This window comes from Chironomus tepperi, unplaced genomic scaffold (genome assembly GCF_022539635.2).
Source record: "Chironomus tepperi strain 1889 unplaced genomic scaffold, CSIRO-AGI_Ctep_v1 contig_137, whole genome shotgun sequence".
Lineage (NCBI taxonomy): Eukaryota > Metazoa > Arthropoda > Insecta > Diptera > Chironomidae > Chironomus > Chironomus tepperi.
In genome coordinates, this window is record NW_027226259.1 from 140,666 (window position 1) to 161,960 (window position 21,295).

Here is a 21,295-nt window from a genome sequence, read left to right on the forward strand (position 1 = left end):
CATCAAATGCAAAGAATCCACATATATTCAATATTTTCAGTAGTAACCACTGTGAGCTTAGAAAATCCATTGATGCTTCATCAGAATTAGAATTCATTAACACATTCATTTTGGCGCGAAACGAAATTACACTAACAGTTTTGTAGTGTCATCGTTTTATTTAATACTCAAATAAATTAATCAACATATAATTTAATTAATATGTGTTAATGAATAGTGATTCTTAGGTTTGTTAATTGACTTTTGATTGTCAATAAATTGTAAAAAAAAATCCGTTAAAAATTTGAATTTTTAGAAAACTGTTATAATATCCTGAATTCAGCAAAACTGTTATAATTTTGAATTCGGTTAAAATTTTTGAATTTTACAAAACCGTTGAAATTTTCGAATTCTTCAAAACCGTTAAAATTTTAAATTTTTCAAAACCGTTAAAATTTTGAATTGTGTAAAACCGTTAGAAAATTCTGAAAAGTAAAACAGAAAACCTGAAATCCCTAGGAAATAATCATGACAGCTCAATAAAAACAACAAACTCATTCTCTTCCGCTTCCTTTATAAATGCCTTTTATTATTTTTCAGTTGTTCTTGATATTATCAATCGTGAGGCACTAATATAAATTAATATTATAACTATAATTCTTATCTTTAGTCATTCTAATCCAGGCAGGATAATCCAGTCAAGAAAAACAAAAGATAATTCAACAATTTACTACAAAACTTACTAATTCATATGACTTAAAAATGATGAAAAACTCAATTTTGTATGAAATAGATAATTAAAATAGATTTTTTGGGGATATAAACCTTAAACAGAGGAATTAGAGAATTTCTTTGCATAACTTAACAAATGAATTATACTATAAAAAAATAATAATTTTTTAAAGTAAATAGCTTAAATGGCAAATAGTGAAGAAAATAAAATAATAATTAGAACTAAAAAAGACTTGCTGACATGTCCATCAAAAATATAAAGTGAAGGTGAAAATTCCCAGAGAATCTTATCTTGGACTATCGAGGGATTTTGAGTTTTGAATTGCTTTTAGCACCTCTTCTTGCAGCGTTGTTGGATTCTCCGATAATATATCAGTCGTTGTGGACAGTTCACGAAGTTTGTTGGAAACAGCTGTGGAAAGGTATAAAAATTTAGAATACATTCAGGATATACTAATAAGTTTCAATTACCTGGTCGGATTTCCATTAATGAGCAATTATTGTCTACCCATAACATTGAAGTACGATAAAGTTCATCGATATTAGCAGTCGATACAGTTGCGTTGTAGGAGTTTAATAGAGGCTCAAATATTAGACCGAACTGTATAAAAAGATAGTTAGTTAATTAATTAGTTCCAATTATAAAGACTCAATAACTTACGATCCAGAACTTCCAATTTCCCAAAGTTCTCTGTCGAACATAGTCTTGGTACATTTCTCGCAAACGTCCTGTCTTTTGGCGATTAACAGGAGCTCCGTTTGCTGGCAATGCATTTTGTAAATGACTGTAAAATAATCAGGTATTAATATTCAGCATTAAGCATATCAAAATATTATTCTTACTTTAATGAATTTGTAAGAGTTTCAATCTCCTTCTTTAGTCTGTCCATTTCCTCACTTACTAAAGTCCTTTCTGATCTCAACTGTTTAATATATTCAGCACCTTTCTGAAGCATTGCAGCCTTACTTAGCTGTAAAGAAGATAATCCGTTGAAAAAACATTCAAAAAAATTTCCGAGATGACCAAATTTAATTTAAAATAAAAATGACCGTTAGAAACTGTTCGAAACTCACCTTAGCATTAGGATTTTGTTGTAGCTGTGGTATCAAACTGTGCAGCATATCAAATCCATTCTTAATATTGTACCGCCTTTTTTGTTCAGCATGAATATGACCAGCACGTCGATTATCACGTGATTGATATTTGCTCATGCTTATACACCTCTCGGGTGACAATGACTGCGGTAAATCATGTTGGTAACTGCTATTGCTTTCCTGATACGTTGACTCAGGTGACAATGTTGGCGTTTGATAGAGATTAGATGTCGTACTTGTTGCTGGTTGCTGTTGAATTGATTTATTTGATGCAGCAGCTGCATTGACGGCCATCAAAATTGAATTTTGTACTAATGAAGATGATGTGAAGCTGTTAGCTCTTTGTGGTTGAATATGTTGTTGTTGTTGCTGGTGTTGCATGGACATGGCACTTGATGAGATACTGTGAGCTTTTTGTCCAATTAAGCTCGATGATGTATTCGTTAGTAATTGAGCCAAGGCACTGCTTGCGTTAACATTGTTAACATTTAATGTTGGTTCACTATTTGCTGATTGCAATGGTGTCATAATTAATTGATTATGACGTAAAGTAATTGAATTACTTCGTGCTCTTGAATTCTTTATTTTTGTCGATACAGCCGTTGATGCTGTATTTGTTGGATATTTCGGCACCGCAAAATCACCACTATTCATCATATCCTTTGGTAATTGGATGTTTGCATTAATTGGCAAACTATTTGAACGATACATTTCCTTTAAAGCTGCAGCTGTTGCATTATTTTGATGCTGTTGATTTTGTGCTTGCTGAAATGATAATGACTTTCCTATACTGCTCGAATGAAGCGGCGGCGATTGCTGTCGCATCATAATACGATTTGTTGCATTATAGCCGGAATTTTGTGATGGAATTTTATATGGTTGTTGATTACTATGATGATATGATCTAAAGCTTGGACTCTGTGGTGACTTGTATGAATTATTATCATGTGGCTGTTGCTGCTCAATGCCAATTTGATTTTGGAGATTTCCTTGTTGTTGTTGTTGCATATTCATCATCATCTTATTCTGATAGATTTGATTATTTGATAAATTCAATGCATTTTGTGCATTAGTCATCTGATTATTGTTGGTCATTGTGGTATTGAAGTTATTTGTGGTCGTTTGGATGGGTGACATATGATTGATATTTGTGACATCATCTAAATTCGCATAGGGATTTGTATTATACATTTGAGCTGGTTCTGGCGTTTCTTGCTGCTGAGCCAACATTTGTGTATAAAGTGTCGTTTGGTGCGGTGTCGGCTGACATTTATCATAATTATGAGGCTCGCGTTTACTGTTATTTAATATTAAACGATTAGAATTGCATAAATATTTTATGGATATATGAGAACTTACGGCAATTGAGATTTCCACTGTAAAACTCGGGAAAATTTTCCTTTGTACGAGTCTTTCTCATCAGAATCTGTTGGCGGTGCCATCATTTGCTCATTCGACTGTGTTTGTTGTGCCTGACTTATATCTATTCCTGTACCACCCATAAATGGATTTAAATCAGTCATCATCGTTATCGATTCACGATTATGAATCTGATTATTATTTTGTAGGGATAAAACTTGTTGCTGTGTATTATTATTACTTTGTGACATGTCTTGTGTAAAAATAGTTGCGGTAAATAATAATTGATTTGACGTCGAGTCTTGCTGCTGGTCAAGGTTCATTGTGTTTGACTGTATTACACTATGTTGCTGTGCAGTCGGGTGCGAGCTAATTATATCCTGCATAGTTGATGTGTCTATCGACGCTAAATTAATTAAGAGACAGTGATGTGGATTAATTAAAAATCATTTCTAATTTGTGCATCAGATATTTTTGGAAACGACTGTAGCTATTTTAACCTTAGATATCAGAGATGAATTTTTTCCATTCATTCAACGGTTTTTAAAATTTTGAATTTTTCGCATCTTTCGAATTTCGAAAATGATGAATTTAAATTTGCAAAAACCGTTAAAATTTGAACTTTTCAAAAGCATTCCCAAAAAATATTAATCAAGGTTAAAAAAACATCATTTTCGTTCAATGAACTAAATTACAGCCACACAGAAAGCCATGATGTCACAGCAACCGAAGAGAATCTCTAAAAATATTTACTATTTGTCTACTTACTTATCATAGGGAACTCAATATCTTTGAGCAGTTCTTCAGATTCGGGAACTTCTTGAACTGGCGCTAATCGATTATTTAAATACGTATTCAATATATCTGTTGATGAAGAGTTAATTGGATATAAACAGTTAGCATCCATTAGCAATAAATGAAGACAATTTAGGTAAAAAAATAGTGTACAAACCTATACCTATATCTAGATCCATAAGATCATCAAAATTTGGTTGAAGGGGTCCTAAAGATGGCTGAATAAAATCAGCTCGTCCAGCTCGTGCTAATTATCATAGATTAAAATCAGTTACATTCAATTTTATTTAAATAATTTTTAAACCAACCAATTTCTCGAGAGTCAGGAAATGGAAATTGTGATATGGTTGAGAATAGAGTATCACTGGACATATTATCGGATAACATCAACAAATTGTCATTTGCTGACCATTCTAGTATATCTAATTCACTTTTCTGTAATGAAAAAAATATTGACATAATTAATAATCAACAAATTAATTAAAGTAAAAGCATTGACATCATTCAAATTAATGCTGAAATTCGATTTATTTAAAAATATTAAGTCGTAGCAGCACTAAATAGTTTTATTACGATTGTAACAAGCTGTGCATTAACATGAATTTTTTTGAGGCACAAAGTTCATTGATAAAAGTTTTAAATAAAATATTTAAATTTTTTCCGTATGAAGTAATCGGACATAGAGCAATACCGAGTCGTAGACAGCATATAAAGAGTACTTTATGGCTGACATTATTGATTCTCACATATCTTGTCAATGTCGTATACTTTATGATGGAATCAGGAACATATTTGAATGACGATAATCCAGTTACATCAATGGCAATACTGATTGAAGGAAGTGCTATTGTTATAGCTCCAATGATCTATTTATGGCCTATAATATTCAACCACAATGATCAAATAGCACTCTTGAACAATCTTTTTAGGATTGAGATGGATATATCCAGAATGCCGTTCACTTGATTGCAATTTAATCAAAATTTGAAGTCTACAGCCTTGGCGGAAGTGATATTCAATATAACAAGCTCAGTTATTTACTTTACATTCCTTATTTTAACGTATGATGGACCAAAGTATCTCCCATTTCTATCCCTATGCTTTATATCTATTTTACAATATGGATGCATACTTCTAGTCATGCAGTTCATTCACAATATCATCAAAACATTTGAAAATCTTTTTACGGAAATGAATCGAAACCTTAAATTCTTTATGTCCACAAAAAGGAACTATGAATGCTCTAACTTCCTTACTATTCTGAGATGTCATCAAGATCTAATTGAATCCATTGAAATCTTCAATAAATCATTTGGAATTACATTTTTTGGAGCCTTTACATCGGGATTCTCAACTGGAACTTTTGAGACATATTTTGCAATAAGTAATGTTGTGTTTGCAACTGATCGACTGAATTTTCTGACTGTGATCGTTCTTCTTGGAAATTTGACGACAATTTTTGGCATTTTGTACTATTTTCGGAAAATTGGATCGACAGCTAGTGCAGTCAAGGAAGTTGTAAGATTACTAGATCATTTCTGTACAATATTGCAATTTCTATCAATCTATAGACAAAGTCTGATCGAGACTCATTGTTATTCCAAAAAGTCAAATACTCAATTGATCTACTGCACTTCCTTGCATCTTGATAAACTTTTGAATACAAAAATTTTAAACAAACCCTTTAATATTGATTCTCTTTCATTTAGGTCAATACAACAAGTTCGATTATCAGCGAAGGACAGATGAACTCAGTCTGGTCATCAAATCAATGCGAGGTGAGAACAATCTCACAAGCACGGTTCATTTAAGTGATCATTACTTATTATTGATATTTTCCACAGCAACTGAATCGCTTTTTGCTACATTCTATGCATGCAGAATTGGACTTTAGTACAAATGGCCTCTTTACAATCAACTCTTCGCTTGTACATAATGTAAGTTACTTCTTATCTTTATTTTGTATCCAAAAATGGCAAATAACGTTGTTGGGAAAATATTTTTCGTGGTATCTAACTGTCTGGCAAAAATCATGTGCCAATCTCGTGTGCGCTGATATGCTTTGGGGAATTTTAAGGTGTGTTGATCAATGACAGGCTTAAGGCTGTATGTTCAAAATTGAACTAGTTGGATCAAAGAGTAATGTAATAAGGAACAATAAATATTCTATAAAAAGACATTCCGACTGCCACTTGAAAACTCAAAAGTAAAGCTTGAACAAGCTACGAAATTAAACAGTCAATTATTAAAATTGTAAACACAGCCACGCCCCAAAACAATAATATTCAATATTTTTCGCGAACTTTCGACTAACTTTTAAGTCATCATACAAAACTGCATCGTCATCAGCTTAAATCCTGCCTTAAAAATAAAATTTTCCCTCCTTTATCATTTCAGTATATAACGAGTACAGTCACGTTTATAGTAATTTTAGTACAATTTCGACAACTTTATGACTCGAAAAACGTTTCATGATTGATCATCATGTTATCATCCTTATCAGTTACTTCTATATTGAAGCAGTAGAATTATTAATATAGCAATAATCATTTCATATGTGTGTGGTTCGAGTTCTTGTCTGTATTAATATTAATGATGAACAAAAAAAAACAAGCAAGCTTATTGGCATATTAAAGGTAAGTGCACTCTTCATGAACAAAAATATTTGATTGATCGGCAGAAATTTTACAATGTTGGAGCTTATTGTTCATTATTTTGATTGAAATTGCCTTGTTAATGAAGAACAAAACATTAATAAATTACAGCAGTGATCAGTATAATTATTTTTTTTGTTCATTACATCCTTATCTTATCAGCATGCACGTTTTTGTCGCAAATTTTTTACCCAGTAAGCCTTTTCCTTACCCATAAACTACATATTTGTTATCGAATGGATTTTTAAGAGTCTGTCTACCACCATGTATGTCAAAAATGATTGAAAACTACAGATTTTTGGACCTTTGTAACTGGGACAACATAAAGCTTTGGAAGCTTACGTAAAAAATACCTTCGGAATTCCAGAAATCACCAGATTCAATTCCAAAAGTCATTTTGATTAGGAGGAACGCAATTTAATTTTTGATAAGATTTCGATTCTTTGTTGTTGTTGGGGTTTAACTCGTTGATGATGTCTATTGAAATTTTACATGTAAATCCATTCACAAAGCATTAAATCGGGAATAAGAATCTTCTCTAGGAAATTTTACATAGATCCTTATTTTGATAATTAAGAAGCTTTAACATTGAGCATTCAATCATGAAAGAGTAACTTGAACCAAACAGGAATAGAATCCGCATCTGGTCAAATACTCTTATCACTGATCAATCGAAGGCTACTTGGAAGATTGAATGTCAAATAAAACTATTTATAGCGGAGCCAGAATACAACTAAAATCGAGTAAACTACGATTAAATCTCGAACTATGACACGAAGGCTCGACATAGAGAAGTGAACAGGATCTCTTTGATACTGATTTGCCGATGAGCCTCCAAAAAGATTCACCCTTTTATGTTCCAAACTCGCTTACAAGTCAGGTAGGCATAATAGACAAATGGTCCCCACTTGTCCAAAAATAGCAAGCATGTATGAAGTCACATAACCCACTAGACTTACATAATTATTTTTTTTTTTGCTTCTAAGTCGCTTCCATAAGCTATATACGTCATAGCATTAAGCTTTTCATAAATCAAAATGATTAATTGTAAAATTGTTAAATATTAGGTCTAATCTAATCTACTTTCTTGACTTTATCGCGTCATGCCTGTTCCTGGTCGTATCAAAATTAATTAAAAGAAATCTTATGAGGGGGGTCTTAAGTGTCGGAATTAAAGGAACTTATTACATTAGTACAGAAAGCTCTTTTAATTGACTGTCAATTAAAAAGTCTTAAATTAAGTTCTATGCCTTTTATAGATGCTAATTTCTTGGTAGGTACTTATAAATTACGGAAAATCACTTCAGCATTAATCAAGAAATCAATCTTTAAGTTTTAATCAATTATACCTCAATTTCTCTGTTATCAGGCAGTCAGGTAACTGCCTTATAACACAATGGAAAATTACCAAAAAATCATCAACTTACCGTATCTAAACAGCTTATAGCTCCGAAAGCTTTGCTAACATTATATCGACGCCACTTTTTGTACTCAGCTGTTATAACTTTCCACTTGCGCTTCCAGTACTTGCCTTCTAAGATGATAGCCTGTGTAAATAGACATTACATTACTTTCATTACAGCACGTGATGATTCAATTGATAATCAATAATAATGTTTGTTTAAATGTTTTATATAGAAACTACAAGTCATTGACTTCTGGAACATAATTTATATCATAATTAAAGGAAATGTAACAATTTTTACATTCTAAACATCAGTCACGTGCCGATGTTGATTATGTTTTTTTTTTGTGTGTCTGTTTATAACATTTTAATTTGATAATGAAAAGTCTGGATTGTCATTATTGGAAAATGAGTCTGTCAGGTGCATGGCTGCATAGACAAATAAACAATTGCTTATTGGCGTCTACTAACAGACAATTAGCATGTCTACAATTGAGAGTTAACTCAAATAATCCTTCAAAGTGCGATTATGAGTATGAATTGGAATAAGCACAATTCGGTTAATAGATCAAAAGTCCGGAACCAGACCGGCGTGACTCTGATTTGTGCTGTTCGAAATTAAAGTTAGGGATCTTAGAATTCCAATATTAATAGGATTTGTTTCTATCGTAACATAAAAGATTGTCTTTCAGATTATAATAAAATGCTAATAAATCTACCAGAATGGCACAGAGGTAAATAGCAGCCATGTTCCATATGAAATCAAAATTTAGCATCAATCCAGAATCAAATCAGTTCATTGCCTAATAATTCGTGCTTTTGATGCAAAAAAGATACTTTGCCACCATACCCGAAACTTATTAAGTAACACAAGTCGTGCTTAAATGACAAAAGCTGTTTTGAACTTACCTGAGGTGTGTTATGTATGTCTACGTCTAATGGAGATGCGAATTGGCACACAGATGGCCTCTTTTTCAAGATAACTGTTATCAAAAATGAGAAAATAATACATTTCAATAAGATCAGAAAATGTTAAGATGAGAGATTTTTAGTGGCATGACTAGGCAAATGATAGGACATTCATAAGTATTAGACCGGCATTTTATGAGAATGTAAATGTAATACTTAGAAGCAATTTATGGATTCAAAATTTACCCGAATTCGTTTCTTTTGAGTCTTCTTGTAACGAGTTCTTCTAATAACGGAGTTAGACATTAAAGCACTACAAACCACCATGTTGGTGATTATATTAAACTTATTATAAGATTTTAATTATTTTTTAAATTCCTATACGTGGCAAAAAAGTGTCTACAATGTTTCTTATGTAAATAAAAGTTTAAAGGCTTGGATCCTTAAATATATATTCACTGGCTATAAAACTTATATAGTTCAATACTTTTGTTTATATATTTGCACAATTGTCTATAAAAGAAATATGGATCTAAAGTTTCTTAAATTTTTTCAGTCTGTAGCTGATGAAATGTACACAATTATTACAGCTCTCGCTTTTGTCGGCTCAATTCCAAATGTTCTTTAATTTTCCACAATGCACCGCGAGTTTATGATCGCCACCCATCAACCTGGTCGTGGCCTTTTGATGACGAAAACCTTTTTTCGTTAGTTCAAACATTTATTCACACAAATTCTTAACCATAAATCTTGTTTTTTAATGTATGTACGATAAAAATAAATTTAAGTAAATATCCACGAAATCAACACGCTTATATCCACTTGATTCACAAAAAAATAATTCTTGATAAAAATATAAAAAGTATACGTAAATGAGAATGTAAAGTTGTTATTTTTAGTCGATTCCCCCCACGAAAAAAAATAAAGGCAAAACTATGACGAACAGTTTCGTCTAAATTTAACAAAAAAACAACTTTTTTTTTGTTTACAAACTTTTTTGCCCACAAAAAATACTTTTTCACTTTCTAAAGGATTGGATAACGGAACTCAAATGAGAGAAGTATAATGGATCTTTCGGTTGAATTATCACTGAGTGATTGCTAAACGTGCTACGACATCAGTAGACTTTTATAATGTTATTGCTTTCCTTATCAGAGAGAATTTCACTAATACATTGTAAGTAGTCACTCTTCATGTATTTATATATATATACAAATTGTTTTAAGCCACTCCAGACACTACATGAGACTTTTTTTTGTGATAAGACATCTTACTCATTTTTTTTAAAGGTTCAATTTAATTTTTTTACTTTCATAAACACATCCAAAAGCAGTTACAACTGTATTTTATGTACATAAGGGATATTTTCATTATTAATGATACATTGTTGCTGCTATCAAATCAGATTCTGTATTTAATTGTATCTCATACTGCATATGAGATTTTCATCTCCTGAATTTAGCCTAGTTACATCCTGATATTGATCATAATGAAAAAGCTTAAGCCCAGCAGTCCACCACGTGAATCGAAATATCCAGTCAAAATATAAAACGAGGCAACAGGTGAAACTTAGCAAACATCTAGCTTATGTCTGTTAGTAACAATATAGTCTACATGTGTACGATATGATATTTTTAACATGAGATTATATACTATATTTATGAGCCTACTGTTTGCTACTCATTGACTTATTTTGAGAGAATAATTTAATATTCTTCTTGTTCTTGCCTTTCTATTTTCATCACAATATATTGTACTTTAGACACAGATCCGTGTCAATTGATGATACATAATTTTTGAGGTCGTTATTCGGATTAGTTTTTATATAAAAAGCCAAATCATTGTACGTCTGATATCAAGTAATACTAAATACACTCGAAAATTAATACTTATTAAACCGAAAATTTCGATATAGCTTCAGTATGAATAGCAATTTCCTAATAAGGGGTCAATACACAAGCCCATAAAGTGATATCAACAATAATTTTCAATTCTCGTGACTTAAAAGAAGAAGACATAATTTTTATAGATATATGTTCTCTGTTGTATAATTTAAAAGATCAACTCCTGTTGGAAGTCGAACATATATCTTGAAATTTTCTATCTACTCGTTCACAGACGCACTACTCTCACATTTGCAGATACGCATATATATTTCTCGATACCCAGTAAATACAAAACAATTTTAAAATTCAAACCACAACCCAAACTCTACCAGCAATGGATATTATAACTATCAAACCTAAATCATTCCATAATCCACTAAATTCACATTGACATAATCACTAAAACAGTAAGTTAAATTAAATTTACATCCCTCATCATTTCCCATCATTTGGTGACGTCTTCACACACCTTTCAGCACCATTGGGACATTCTTATCAATTATTACTCTATCACGAACTTCAGGTGTGAGACAAAGGCATGTGATAAACCGACCCACCGACATTGAAATTTGATATTTTCTGCAGTAAAAAAATATAATGATCACATCCTTGATAAGATTTTTATGTCTGTTTGTTAAAAATTAATTTTGATTAAAACTGTCATGAGTTATTTGAGGTGGAGGTCAAACGTGTTTAGGGCTATCCTTACTAATGTTATTTACTCGCTGTTATTGTTCACTTGTAACAAACTTGAACGCGAATTGGAAGTGTACTTATACAATGTATTGGGTATGACATAGTTTAACGAATTTACTTTATTCTAGGATTGTGTAACTTCATGTCATATGAGCGGCACTCAATGTAATGATTAAAAGGTTTGTGTCCGGTTATATCTAATCAAAATCGATCAAAATAGACAATTTGATGCTTAACTGAAGTAACTGTTTGGCTTGATACTTCAAAAGCTCCTTCATACTGAAGCTACTAACTTCTATTTGAGTCTATTCACAGGATAAAGAACATGATCAACGAACTTTTGGCTCATCAAACTTCAGTCCTGTTTAATGACGAAATTAATTTAACCATAAGTTACCCAAAACTCCATCTTTTTGAGATCAAATTATATGCCTTAAACTTAATTTTACAATATTCAGTACGTATGAAGCTCTATCACTTAACTAGTTCCGTCTACTTACATCTCAGTGTAATCTGCAATGATTTCGAGTTGATTGGATGATACAGGAGGATAAAGTAAATGAGAAAATTTAAAAATATATCCCTGACGTCAATTTACATTGGTAATTATGAGGGAAAAAATTTCCAACGAGCGATAACAAAGTCTCATGAGCAGGCTTAATAAATATTTGTAGAATTTAATTGTAAAGTTTGCTATTTTTTTTTTGGGCTCGTCACATTTTTATGTGTACTTTAGACAATCGAGCGAGATATTTTCGCGACATACCATAAATCAGAATGAAAAGTGAGATTATTGCAAAGTTCCTTATCGTAAATTTATCAGTAATGCCACATTGTGATACTCAAAACATTATTATTTGAGGGATTATACTCACATTGCATATGCCAACATCTCCATATGACATTGTTTAGTCGAATTTTTTCTTTCCATCTTAACTTAATGCCTTTAAATGGATTCCATTTTGGCGATGTTAATTTTTGTCTGAAAAAATACAAAACAAAAATAGAAATAAAAGATAAGAGAAGTTTTGGCATATTAATCAAAATAAAGCAATTCTCGACAGCTTTTATCACTCCTTCTTATTTCTATTTTTATATACCAAAGCATGATAAAATTCTTTTTGAAATTCCCGTAATTAGTATAATCACAATCCATAAACTTTTACTTTCCATTACAAAATTCATTCATAAAAATGAATTTTTCAACTTCCTCCCCAAAAAAACACCACCAACTGCTTGTCTACCTGAATTTTTTACACAATAACACAGAAAATTTCCGATTTTTTCACTATGGCTCAATTTTCCATTCAGAAATAATTTTTCATTTAGTTTGATCGATACAGAAAAAAAAGTGGGGAATTCCTCATAAATCGGGCCACAAAGTGCACTCATTCAGTTGCAGTGTGGAAGCTAATCAAGTTGATTATGAAGAAATCTAAACAAATTTTTTAAGGATAATAAATTAGCATAATTAATCTAGTTATTGATACTGCATGTTTTTAAAAGTAAAAATGTTGTCGTTATCGCGAATTAGGAAGAAATTTTTTTAAGGTTTTTAAGGAACAAAAAAAAAAGTCAAATAAGAAAAATTTTATAAGAAAAAAAAATATTGAAAAATGGGTAATACAGAGAGTAATGTTACATCTGGTGTAAAAAAGCAGGCAGGAGTCTCCACACAAAAGCTTTATAAACTTGTGAATTTAAAAGGTGGTGGACTTCTAGTGGACATGATGAAAAGAGCAATCAATAATAAGCAATTTGCTGAAATAGATCATGCCATAAAGACTAAGGTAATCCTTGTCAATGAAATTAAATTGAAATTGAAAAACTTCTAGAACTTCCTTTCCGCAGGTTGAGCCATTTCTATACAATAAAGGTCGTGGTCGATACATTCCCATCGCACAAATAGTTAAGTTGAGAAATTGTGAACGGCCAAGACACAAGCAACTGCCAGAAATACGAATTTTAGAGAATCCGGAAGAGGATTATGACATTGAAGCTGATTGTCCTGAAGTATGTCATTTTATGAATTGAAATTAATTTGCATAAATTTAATTCCTTTTGTTTAGGTCAGTGAAGGAGATTATTTAATTAATCCATCAGCATATAGAGAAATTGTGTGGGATTTAAAGGTATGGAGCAATGAAAAAGAAGTGAATTTTCTCTTTCCCTTTTCATTATAACCTTGTTACTATTTTTCATTCAAAATCGATTTTCATTTTTTTTAGAATCATATTCTTCCTTTTCCCCTTCACAAATAACAATAAACATACAACAGCAATTGGAATGAATATGAACAAAAAATTATGATTTTTAATGACTTTTCGCACCATAAAATTATTTGACTTTTTTATTGATTCTAGGAACGAGGTGCTGTCGGTGAAACAATTCTTCATTTGTGCTTCCTTAATGCAACATCTCTACATGCTGATCTAGCTAAACGTTTACTTAGATTTTATCCTAATTTAATTAATGATGTGTATATGAGTGATGAATATTATGGGGAGAGTGTATTGCATATTGCAATTGTCAATGAGGATCCAGCTGCTGTAAAGTTTCTACTAGACAGTGGAGCTGATATTCATGAACGATGTTATGGTACTTTTATGTCGCCAGAGGATCAAAAAGGAACACGATATGATGTTATAGATCATGAAGCTGTTTGTGTTAATCCTTTTACTAATTATGAAGGTAAATGATTGTGAGATGAGAACATGAACGCTTAATTATGAGTTACTTCTGTATCCTTCCAGGTTATGTCTACTGGGGTGAATATCCTCTAAGCTTTGCAGCATGCCTCAGTCAAGAAGAATGTTATCGATTGGTCCTTGCCAAGAAAGCAGATCCCGATAATCAAGACATAAATGGCAATACAGTCCTGCATTTGCTTGTTATTCATGAGAAATTAGGCACTTTCGACATGGCTTATGAAACTGGTGGAAATTTATACATTAAAAATAATTTAAATTTGACTCCGTTGACGCTTGCCGCAAAATTGGCAAGAGTCGAAATGTTCTTCCATATACTTAACATTGATCGTGAAATTTACTGGCAGTTGGGATCGATTACCTGTGCTGCCTATCCACTTGAGCAACTTGACACAATTGATACGAAAACGGGAAATATTAATAAGGATTCGGCTTTAAATCTTGTCGTGTTTGGGGTAGGTCATATACACAGTCATACATAGCTCTTGCTTTTAATGAACTTGAATATTTATTTCTCTCATTTTCTTTTTCATAGGATAAAGACGAGCATTTAGATCTTCTTGAAGGCGTGCTCATTGATTTATTGAAAACTAAATGGAACTCATTTGTTAAAGCTAAATTTTATCGTCAGTTCTATTTCTTCAGTGTTTACTTTTTCATTTCACTTTTCGCATTTTTATTACGACCGAGAGCTATCGGAGACGATGATGATGAATCATCAAGTAATCGAAATAGTACACAAACTGATATGAATGCAAACGATACAACAAGTTCACCTGTTAAGGCTCTTTTCGCGCACAATTTAACGGAAATTCTTTGCACATATTCAACAATTTCTGAGAATGTCATGCAAACGGAAATAAGCATGGTTAATTCGTCGATTATAGATGATAATTCAACGTTGCCAATTAATGATGGAGATGAATGGACGTCATTTTCCGAATGTCCACTACTTGATATAAGCACACTTGAGAATCGGGTGAGTGATATTTAGTGGATGTGGGGGTGAATCCTGTAAGGGGTCTGGGTATGATCAGCATAAAAGAACCTATTTTGAGATCAGAAACAAAAGCAGTAGATAAAATTGAATAGAATCCAATAATGAAACTCTAACTGATACCTCCTAGCTACATCCCTGACTTAATGTACTTAAAACTTAACGGCGCAATTCCCACTTGACTTTTTATTAATTAATTCACTTAATCACAACAAGTAATCAACAAAGTAATAATAGCATGATGAATATCTTTCAGATAAAACTCAGCGCAGAATCTCTTATGGTATTAGGTGCCTTAATGTACATCTTATCAGCTTTACGAGAAGCTCGCTTTCTTGGCGCAAAAATGTTTTTTGAAAATTTAGTAATGTGATTAAAAATTTTTAAAAAAAATTTAAACTTGATGAACCTTCTTCTTTTTTAGAGCACGGCACCATCGCGTGTACTATTTTTATTCTCATGCTGGTTAATGCTGACAATACCACTTGTGAAATTTTTATGCCTACCCGAGCTAGAGGATCATATTGCTGTTGTAATCATGCTGACGACAGCTCCTTATTTCTTATTCTTCTGCAGGTTTGAAACTATTCTGATGAAGTTATGAAATTCAATTTAAGCTTCATATTAATATTACAGGGGATTTAAGACCGTTGGACCTTTCGTTGTCATGATATATCGTATGGTCGTGGGAGACCTTTTGCGATTTGTTACAATTTATATGGTTTTTATTATGGGATTTTCGCAAGCATATTACATTATATTCCTAACATTTGATAACTCTGCGGAAGAAGAACCAGAACCAGAACTCAATCCAATTTCATCGCCAATGGAAAGTTTCATATCAATGTTTCTTATGTCGCTTGGAAATTTTGGTGATTATTATGGTGGAATGGAATATACAGCACATGAAATGCAAGCAAAGGTGATGGCATGCAATAAAAAATATTAAATTAATTTACAGCTGTAGCTTATCAATGTTTATCATTTATTTTTTCTAGACTCTCTTTGTGCTGTTTATGGCTATAGTAGGCGTACTTCTAATCAACATGTTGATCGCTATGATGGGTAATACATACACAAAAATTGCAGAAACTAAGAATGAATGGCAACGTCAATGGGCTCGAATTGTCTTGGTTGTGGAAAGAAGTGTACCTCCACACGATCGACTAAAGAATTTCAACCACTACAGTCAACTTATGGCAGATGGAAGACCTGCATTGATTTTACGATTGAATATGACAGTATGTAGTATTTTTTATTACATTTTCTCATGAGAGGTGTGAGCTGTATTAAAATGTACATTTTTATTGGGTGACTAGTTGAATGACTTCATACATTTTATAGTTCAAATACAATCGACTGACTGTTTGTTTAAGACACAACATGAAAAAATTAGTTTAGCACCTGAACAATCATTAAAATACCTATAATTAACAGAAGCACGCATTCTAATGAATTATATCTATTCCGTAGGATGAAGAAAAGGCAGAGATGAAAGAAATATTGGATATGAAGCGTGTTCATGACAAACTCTCGCATAAACGCCAAACAGAGCGTGAAGCTCGTTTTCAAAAACTTGAAATGGACCGTCAGCGTGGTCTCGAATTGAAAGCAAAGGAGCGGAGATATGCAAATGCATAGGAATACATTTAAACTATATATTTCAACATTATCCAGTTATATAGATTTATAAAAAATATCATTGAAATAAAAACAACGATAACAACAAAAAAGAAATAAAAAAAAATGTTTTAAGTTCAGGGTCAACAAATCTGCATTGTGCATGTGCAAGTTTTATTGATTTCAAAGCGAAACGGAAGGAAGAAAATTTGTGCAAATTATTTATGTCTGTGAAAATATAAATCAGTCCGGAATGTGAATGAATGCATCAAAATTATCAAAATGTGAACCTTGAACCTTACTTTGCGTTTCTATTGAGGAACTACATATTCTACATTGTATTCTACCTGATAAGCCGATGAATCTACATTGCGGTTGTATTGTATGGGAAATTACATTTTTACTTCCATATATTAAGTCAAGATGAATAATTATGAAAGTGTTGACTTTTAAATTTGCTTTTGTTTGCACATCTATTAATAGTCATCGTCAGAAAAGGCGACACACTTGGATCTCTATTCGATCTAAATACTTAATTAGTTTATTTACTTTCTTATGAAGGAGGAGACAAGACTCTTCGAGTGTCTTATTACACTTTAATGGAGATTTTAAGTTGTCGTTAGGAAATCCTACTGTAAAATATCGCAGGCTTAAATTTTACTGTGAATGTTTAATGCAGAACTGTTTCTTTAAGCCAGATCATTCAAATGCTGCGAATTTATAAACCCGTTCCTTTGCAAAGCGATTTTAACCAGTTCCAGAATATTTGTTTGTCAATAAAAATAAGGTAGAATAACAATATAAAAGCAATAATCTTAATTCATGAGATTTCTTAGGAAATAACAAGTTATTGACCTTTTAGAGACAAAATAGAACCATTGAATAACTTAAGAATAACATTTCATATCATTTGATAGTAACATACAGTCATTGACATGATAAAACGGAGGTATAACCCACGTACCTAAACAAAAGAAAGGTAAAGATAAGAAATATTCTGTCTACAATCTGTCTAAGTAATGCCTCCATCTGATTGGTTGTGAATATGATAAAATCACTGATAAGACCATTCATTTAACTACAGGAAAGCCCAGAGTGGACAATTAAATTTCCATAAATGTGTTGGAAATGGCGTATTACAGTATGAATGTTAGGAAACTTTTTAATTTATGGAAAATCCAATCATTTAAATAATCAAATTTGATTGATTCTATTCTGTTGTGCGTCAAAGTTTTAAATTGTTCTTTTTATTCTTAATAGAGCTAATATTAAATTATTTTAATGGAACAATCTATCGACAGTCATGCTTTAGGTACCGTCGGCTAATTCAATCAGTCTTATTAAGCTACGATATTTAGTTACTCAACAAATCTCAGCAATAATGGCGAAATTCAAGAATTCACAAATCTGAGTGCTGAATATGCCCCAGAAACTAATACATTAATGATCTCCCCTGCGATACTCAAAATTCGCTGCTATTACATCATACTTGTTTGTCAACACTTGTAAATACTCTACGTGTATGCATAAAATGTGCTAAAAAAATTCTTAGGAAATCATTACAGCACATCCGAAAATAAAATGTGTCTAAAAACCGAGAGTATTTATGCTAATTTCACTATCTATCGTCAAGTGCACAGCACATCTACATCTATATCTAGTCGTTTTCATCATCATCATCATCATCATCACCCACTAATACACTATTTTTACATCGATCCAGCCTCTAAAAATTGTTGTTTTTTTTCTCGTCGAGCACCGTTTGGCACTCGATCGTTATTAAAAAACGATAATAGTGTATGTATGTGCCTTTTTTTCTTCTTGAATCACAGCTGATTGTTGCAAAAATAAGAAAAGAGTAGAGGAAATAAAACAGTATACGTATGTGCCTCTATGTAGGTATTAATGAGATAGAAATGCGAAAAGTAACTGAAACTAGTGTAGAATTAAAAATTATAATTAGTTAGGTATTTACAAAAAATTCTGAATGACGTCATAAGCATTGTCGTCGTATGTACGGTTGGGAGCATAAGACACAAAAATAAACATGATTTAAAAGTTTAATCAAAAAGATTGCTTTGTTATACGAATCAATTCAGGAATCAAGAATGATAATAAGGAAGAGAGAGCATGAAGAGCGTTCATGATCAAATATAAAAAATTGTAAACATGTTGCCATAGTTCGAAATAATCTTTAACGATAATTTTTTTCCACATTCTTATCTATTTTTTTAGTAGGCAATAAGCAGAGTTGAATTGCATAACGTGTCATATTAATGCTTATTGCTAATTTTATGAGCTTCTTATATTTCTCAAAATAAAATAAACATTGAATCGAATGACAGAGTCCACTATTGTTAAAATTGTATCGTTAATGGAAGCACAAATATTATTAATTCTCCCCCAATATTCATTTCTAATAATAAAGAAGTGATAAGGTTTGTCTATATTAAAATTCTACAAAAATATATGTATAGATAAGGTACGAACGGTTAATACTTCGACAATTTTGCACAGTTAATCTCAGTCTCAATTGATAGGAATTGTATTGTTTGATTATAAGAAGTCGATTTAATGTCAAACCGGTTTCATGAGCTGATTACTCTTAGACCTCTCAACCAGCCCAGACAGTTATGATGAAATTTCTTTTCTTCGTTTTTTGTTTTTTTGGACGGACGCAAATCAAATGACAGAGAGAAGGGAACCTTGAAAAAATTTGTTTTTTTTTCTGTATCATTATTTCAAAGCACATGTTAGTTGACGTCATAACTGAATGTTAATAGTGTACACGATTCTGGATCGCTTTATTATTAAGTGATTTATTTATCTTGTTTGTCCGCAAACACATATGTAAACAACAACTTTTTTTTGGTATTTCCACTTATGAGAAATGCGGATCATTCGAATGAACAGCACAGAGAGCAGATAGTAACTCGAGTCAATTATTAGTTATCACTTTTTGTGTGCAAATGTACAAATAGAAAAAAAAGAAAATAAATTAAATAAAAACAATAATAAATAAAACTATTGAATCTGTTCATAAGTCGAGGAACAAACTTTAAAATGAGGAACGAGATATATAGACCTACATGAACCTTCATGTGATGATAATATTGAAAATTACTCTTTTTCATGATTTCTTTTTGCTTGGAATTTTTTGATTTCTATTTTTAAATATATATAATTTTTTTTCGTATTAAAAATACTGTAAAGTGAGAGGAGAAATGTGCTTGTTGTCCAGTATAAAATATACATATAAGTAGTAAGAAGAAGGAGTAAAGAAATTTAAATTGATAAAGTCTGAAACTTACTTGTAGGTGACATTAAGTGTATTAAAGACTTGACTTAAATCCGAGTCAATTTCATAATGCTTGTCTTGTGCCTGTGGCCTATAACGTTCTAATTGCGTACACACATTTGTCGATGGACCCGGAATAATTTTTGATGTTGACGATTCTGAGATTTCATCACATTCATCATCATCATCATCGACTGGATAGTCTTGATATTCATCCTCTGCTTCCTCCTCTTGCTCAAAGTGGCTCACCATAAATTGTCCACTATGAATATGTTCACAATTTTTCTTCGATTCTACTTTTACAGACATTGTTTGGGTCATTCTCATTTTATTCTCTATTTGATATATTTTTAAAATCACTTTTTCTTAACTTTTTTTTCCTTTGCTCTTTCTCTTGTAACAAAAATAATACACTTTTGCCTTTATATGCCCTTTATTTTCTCTTTTAAATTTTCCACTTCACTATTTGGATATTCATCTATTCATTATCAACTATTTTAAATTAATTTGTTCTCGTTTACTGACTTAATTTTATCACAATCTTTTTCAACACACAACTTCTACGCTTATTATTAAAATATTTTTAAGACTATCTCAGTAATCGAGTCGTTTACATCACCCTTCTGGATCATTCTTTTTTACACGGACAATCCTTTACAGCTTTTTATAAAACTCAAAAGCGTTAATTTTATTTAAAGCTGATTTTTTAATTTTTTGGATTACTTTAATTTCTTTTTACAAATATTAATCTTAAACTTTGAACAATGCTATGTAGCATATAATAGTGTCATCGTAGTAATCAAAATCGATACTGATAGTTAACTTTTTCGAGAAAATAAAAACAAAATATTTTCTTTCAATTGCTCAAAAAGCTTGACTGAGCAAATGAGTTTGAAGCTTATTTGCAGTAGAATTGCAATATGAGGGATTTTAAAATGAAAATGAATCTTATAGGACAACTTTGTTATAACTTTTCACAACTTTTGAATTTTTAGTTTTTTTAATAAATTTTATCAAAACTTACTGAGTTTGCCATGATGAAAAGTTCCAAATGTAACAAAATCTTCTTCTATTTTAAGATTGAATATTATTACTGTTTAATACTTATCAGTATATCTTACTAACTCAAAAACTGGATTCTAATTGAAATTTTAAATGAAAA

The 21,295-nt window shown here is 31.5% G+C and overlaps 2 protein-coding genes across 4 annotated transcripts; one reads left to right on the forward strand and one right to left on the reverse strand.

Moving 5' to 3' along the window:
• Positions 1-536: 536 nt before the first annotated feature.
• On the reverse strand, positions 537-20,741 carry Mondo (MLX interacting protein mondo). Of its 2 annotated transcripts, none has more exons than XM_070636850.1 (13): positions 20,147-20,741; positions 12,386-12,492; positions 8,929-9,002; positions 8,042-8,161; positions 4,269-4,395; positions 4,124-4,207; positions 3,934-4,029; positions 3,166-3,571; positions 1,786-3,103; positions 1,555-1,682; positions 1,373-1,496; positions 1,183-1,312; positions 537-1,123 (listed from the first exon to the last, which is right to left on the reverse strand). In XM_070636850.1, exons 1-13 carry the CDS (start codon positions 20,458-20,460, stop codon positions 999-1,001), a joined length of 3,153 nt encoding a protein of 1,050 aa, XP_070492951.1. In that variant the 5' UTR covers positions 20,461-20,741; the 3' UTR covers positions 537-998. The 2 variants fall into 2 exon arrangements, with proteins under 2 accessions (XP_070492951.1, XP_070492950.1); XM_070636849.1 differs by having other exon boundaries at positions 4,118-4,207; positions 20,147-20,740.
• nan (transient receptor potential cation channel subfamily V member nanchung) lies at positions 10,461-16,910 on the forward strand. 2 transcript variants are annotated; one of them, XM_070636851.1, is made up of 13 exons: positions 10,461-10,490; positions 11,639-11,689; positions 11,826-13,300; positions 13,362-13,523; positions 13,580-13,642; positions 13,874-14,201; positions 14,264-14,673; positions 14,754-15,197; positions 15,472-15,579; positions 15,640-15,791; positions 15,852-16,137; positions 16,214-16,456; positions 16,689-16,910. In XM_070636851.1, the coding sequence occupies exons 3-13, from the start codon at positions 13,127-13,129 to the stop codon at positions 16,854-16,856; spliced, it is 2,538 nt and encodes an 845-aa protein (XP_070492952.1). In that variant the 5' UTR covers positions 10,461-10,490; positions 11,639-11,689; positions 11,826-13,126; the 3' UTR covers positions 16,857-16,910. The 2 variants fall into 2 exon arrangements, with proteins under 2 accessions (XP_070492952.1, XP_070492953.1); XM_070636852.1 differs by lacking the exons at positions 10,461-10,490; positions 11,639-11,689 and adding an exon at positions 10,504-11,221.
• Positions 20,742-21,295: the final 554 nt, after the last annotated feature.

Bases quoted from the DNA above. Each gene is read 5' to 3' on its own strand.
- Mondo (XM_070636849.1), bottom strand. From the start codon at position 20,460: ATGAGAATGACCCAAACAATGTCTGTAAAAGTAGAATCGAAGAAAAAT. The intron at 3,104-3,165 runs GTAAGTTCTCAT...ATTAAATAACAG, and splicing joins CAGTGGAAATCTCAATTGCC to TAAACGCGAGCCTCATAATT. The intron at 1,497-1,554 runs GTAAGAATAATA...ATTATTTTACAG, and splicing joins ACTCTTACAAATTCATTAAA to TCATTTACAAAATGCATTGC.
- nan (XM_070636851.1), top strand. From the start codon at position 13,127: ATGGGTAATACAGAGAGTAATGTTACATCTGGTGTAAAAAAGCAGGCA. The intron at 13,524-13,579 runs GTATGTCATTTT...CCTTTTGTTTAG, and splicing joins TTGAAGCTGATTGTCCTGAA to GTCAGTGAAGGAGATTATTT. The intron at 15,198-15,471 runs GTGAGTGATATT...AATATCTTTCAG, and splicing joins TAAGCACACTTGAGAATCGG to ATAAAACTCAGCGCAGAATC.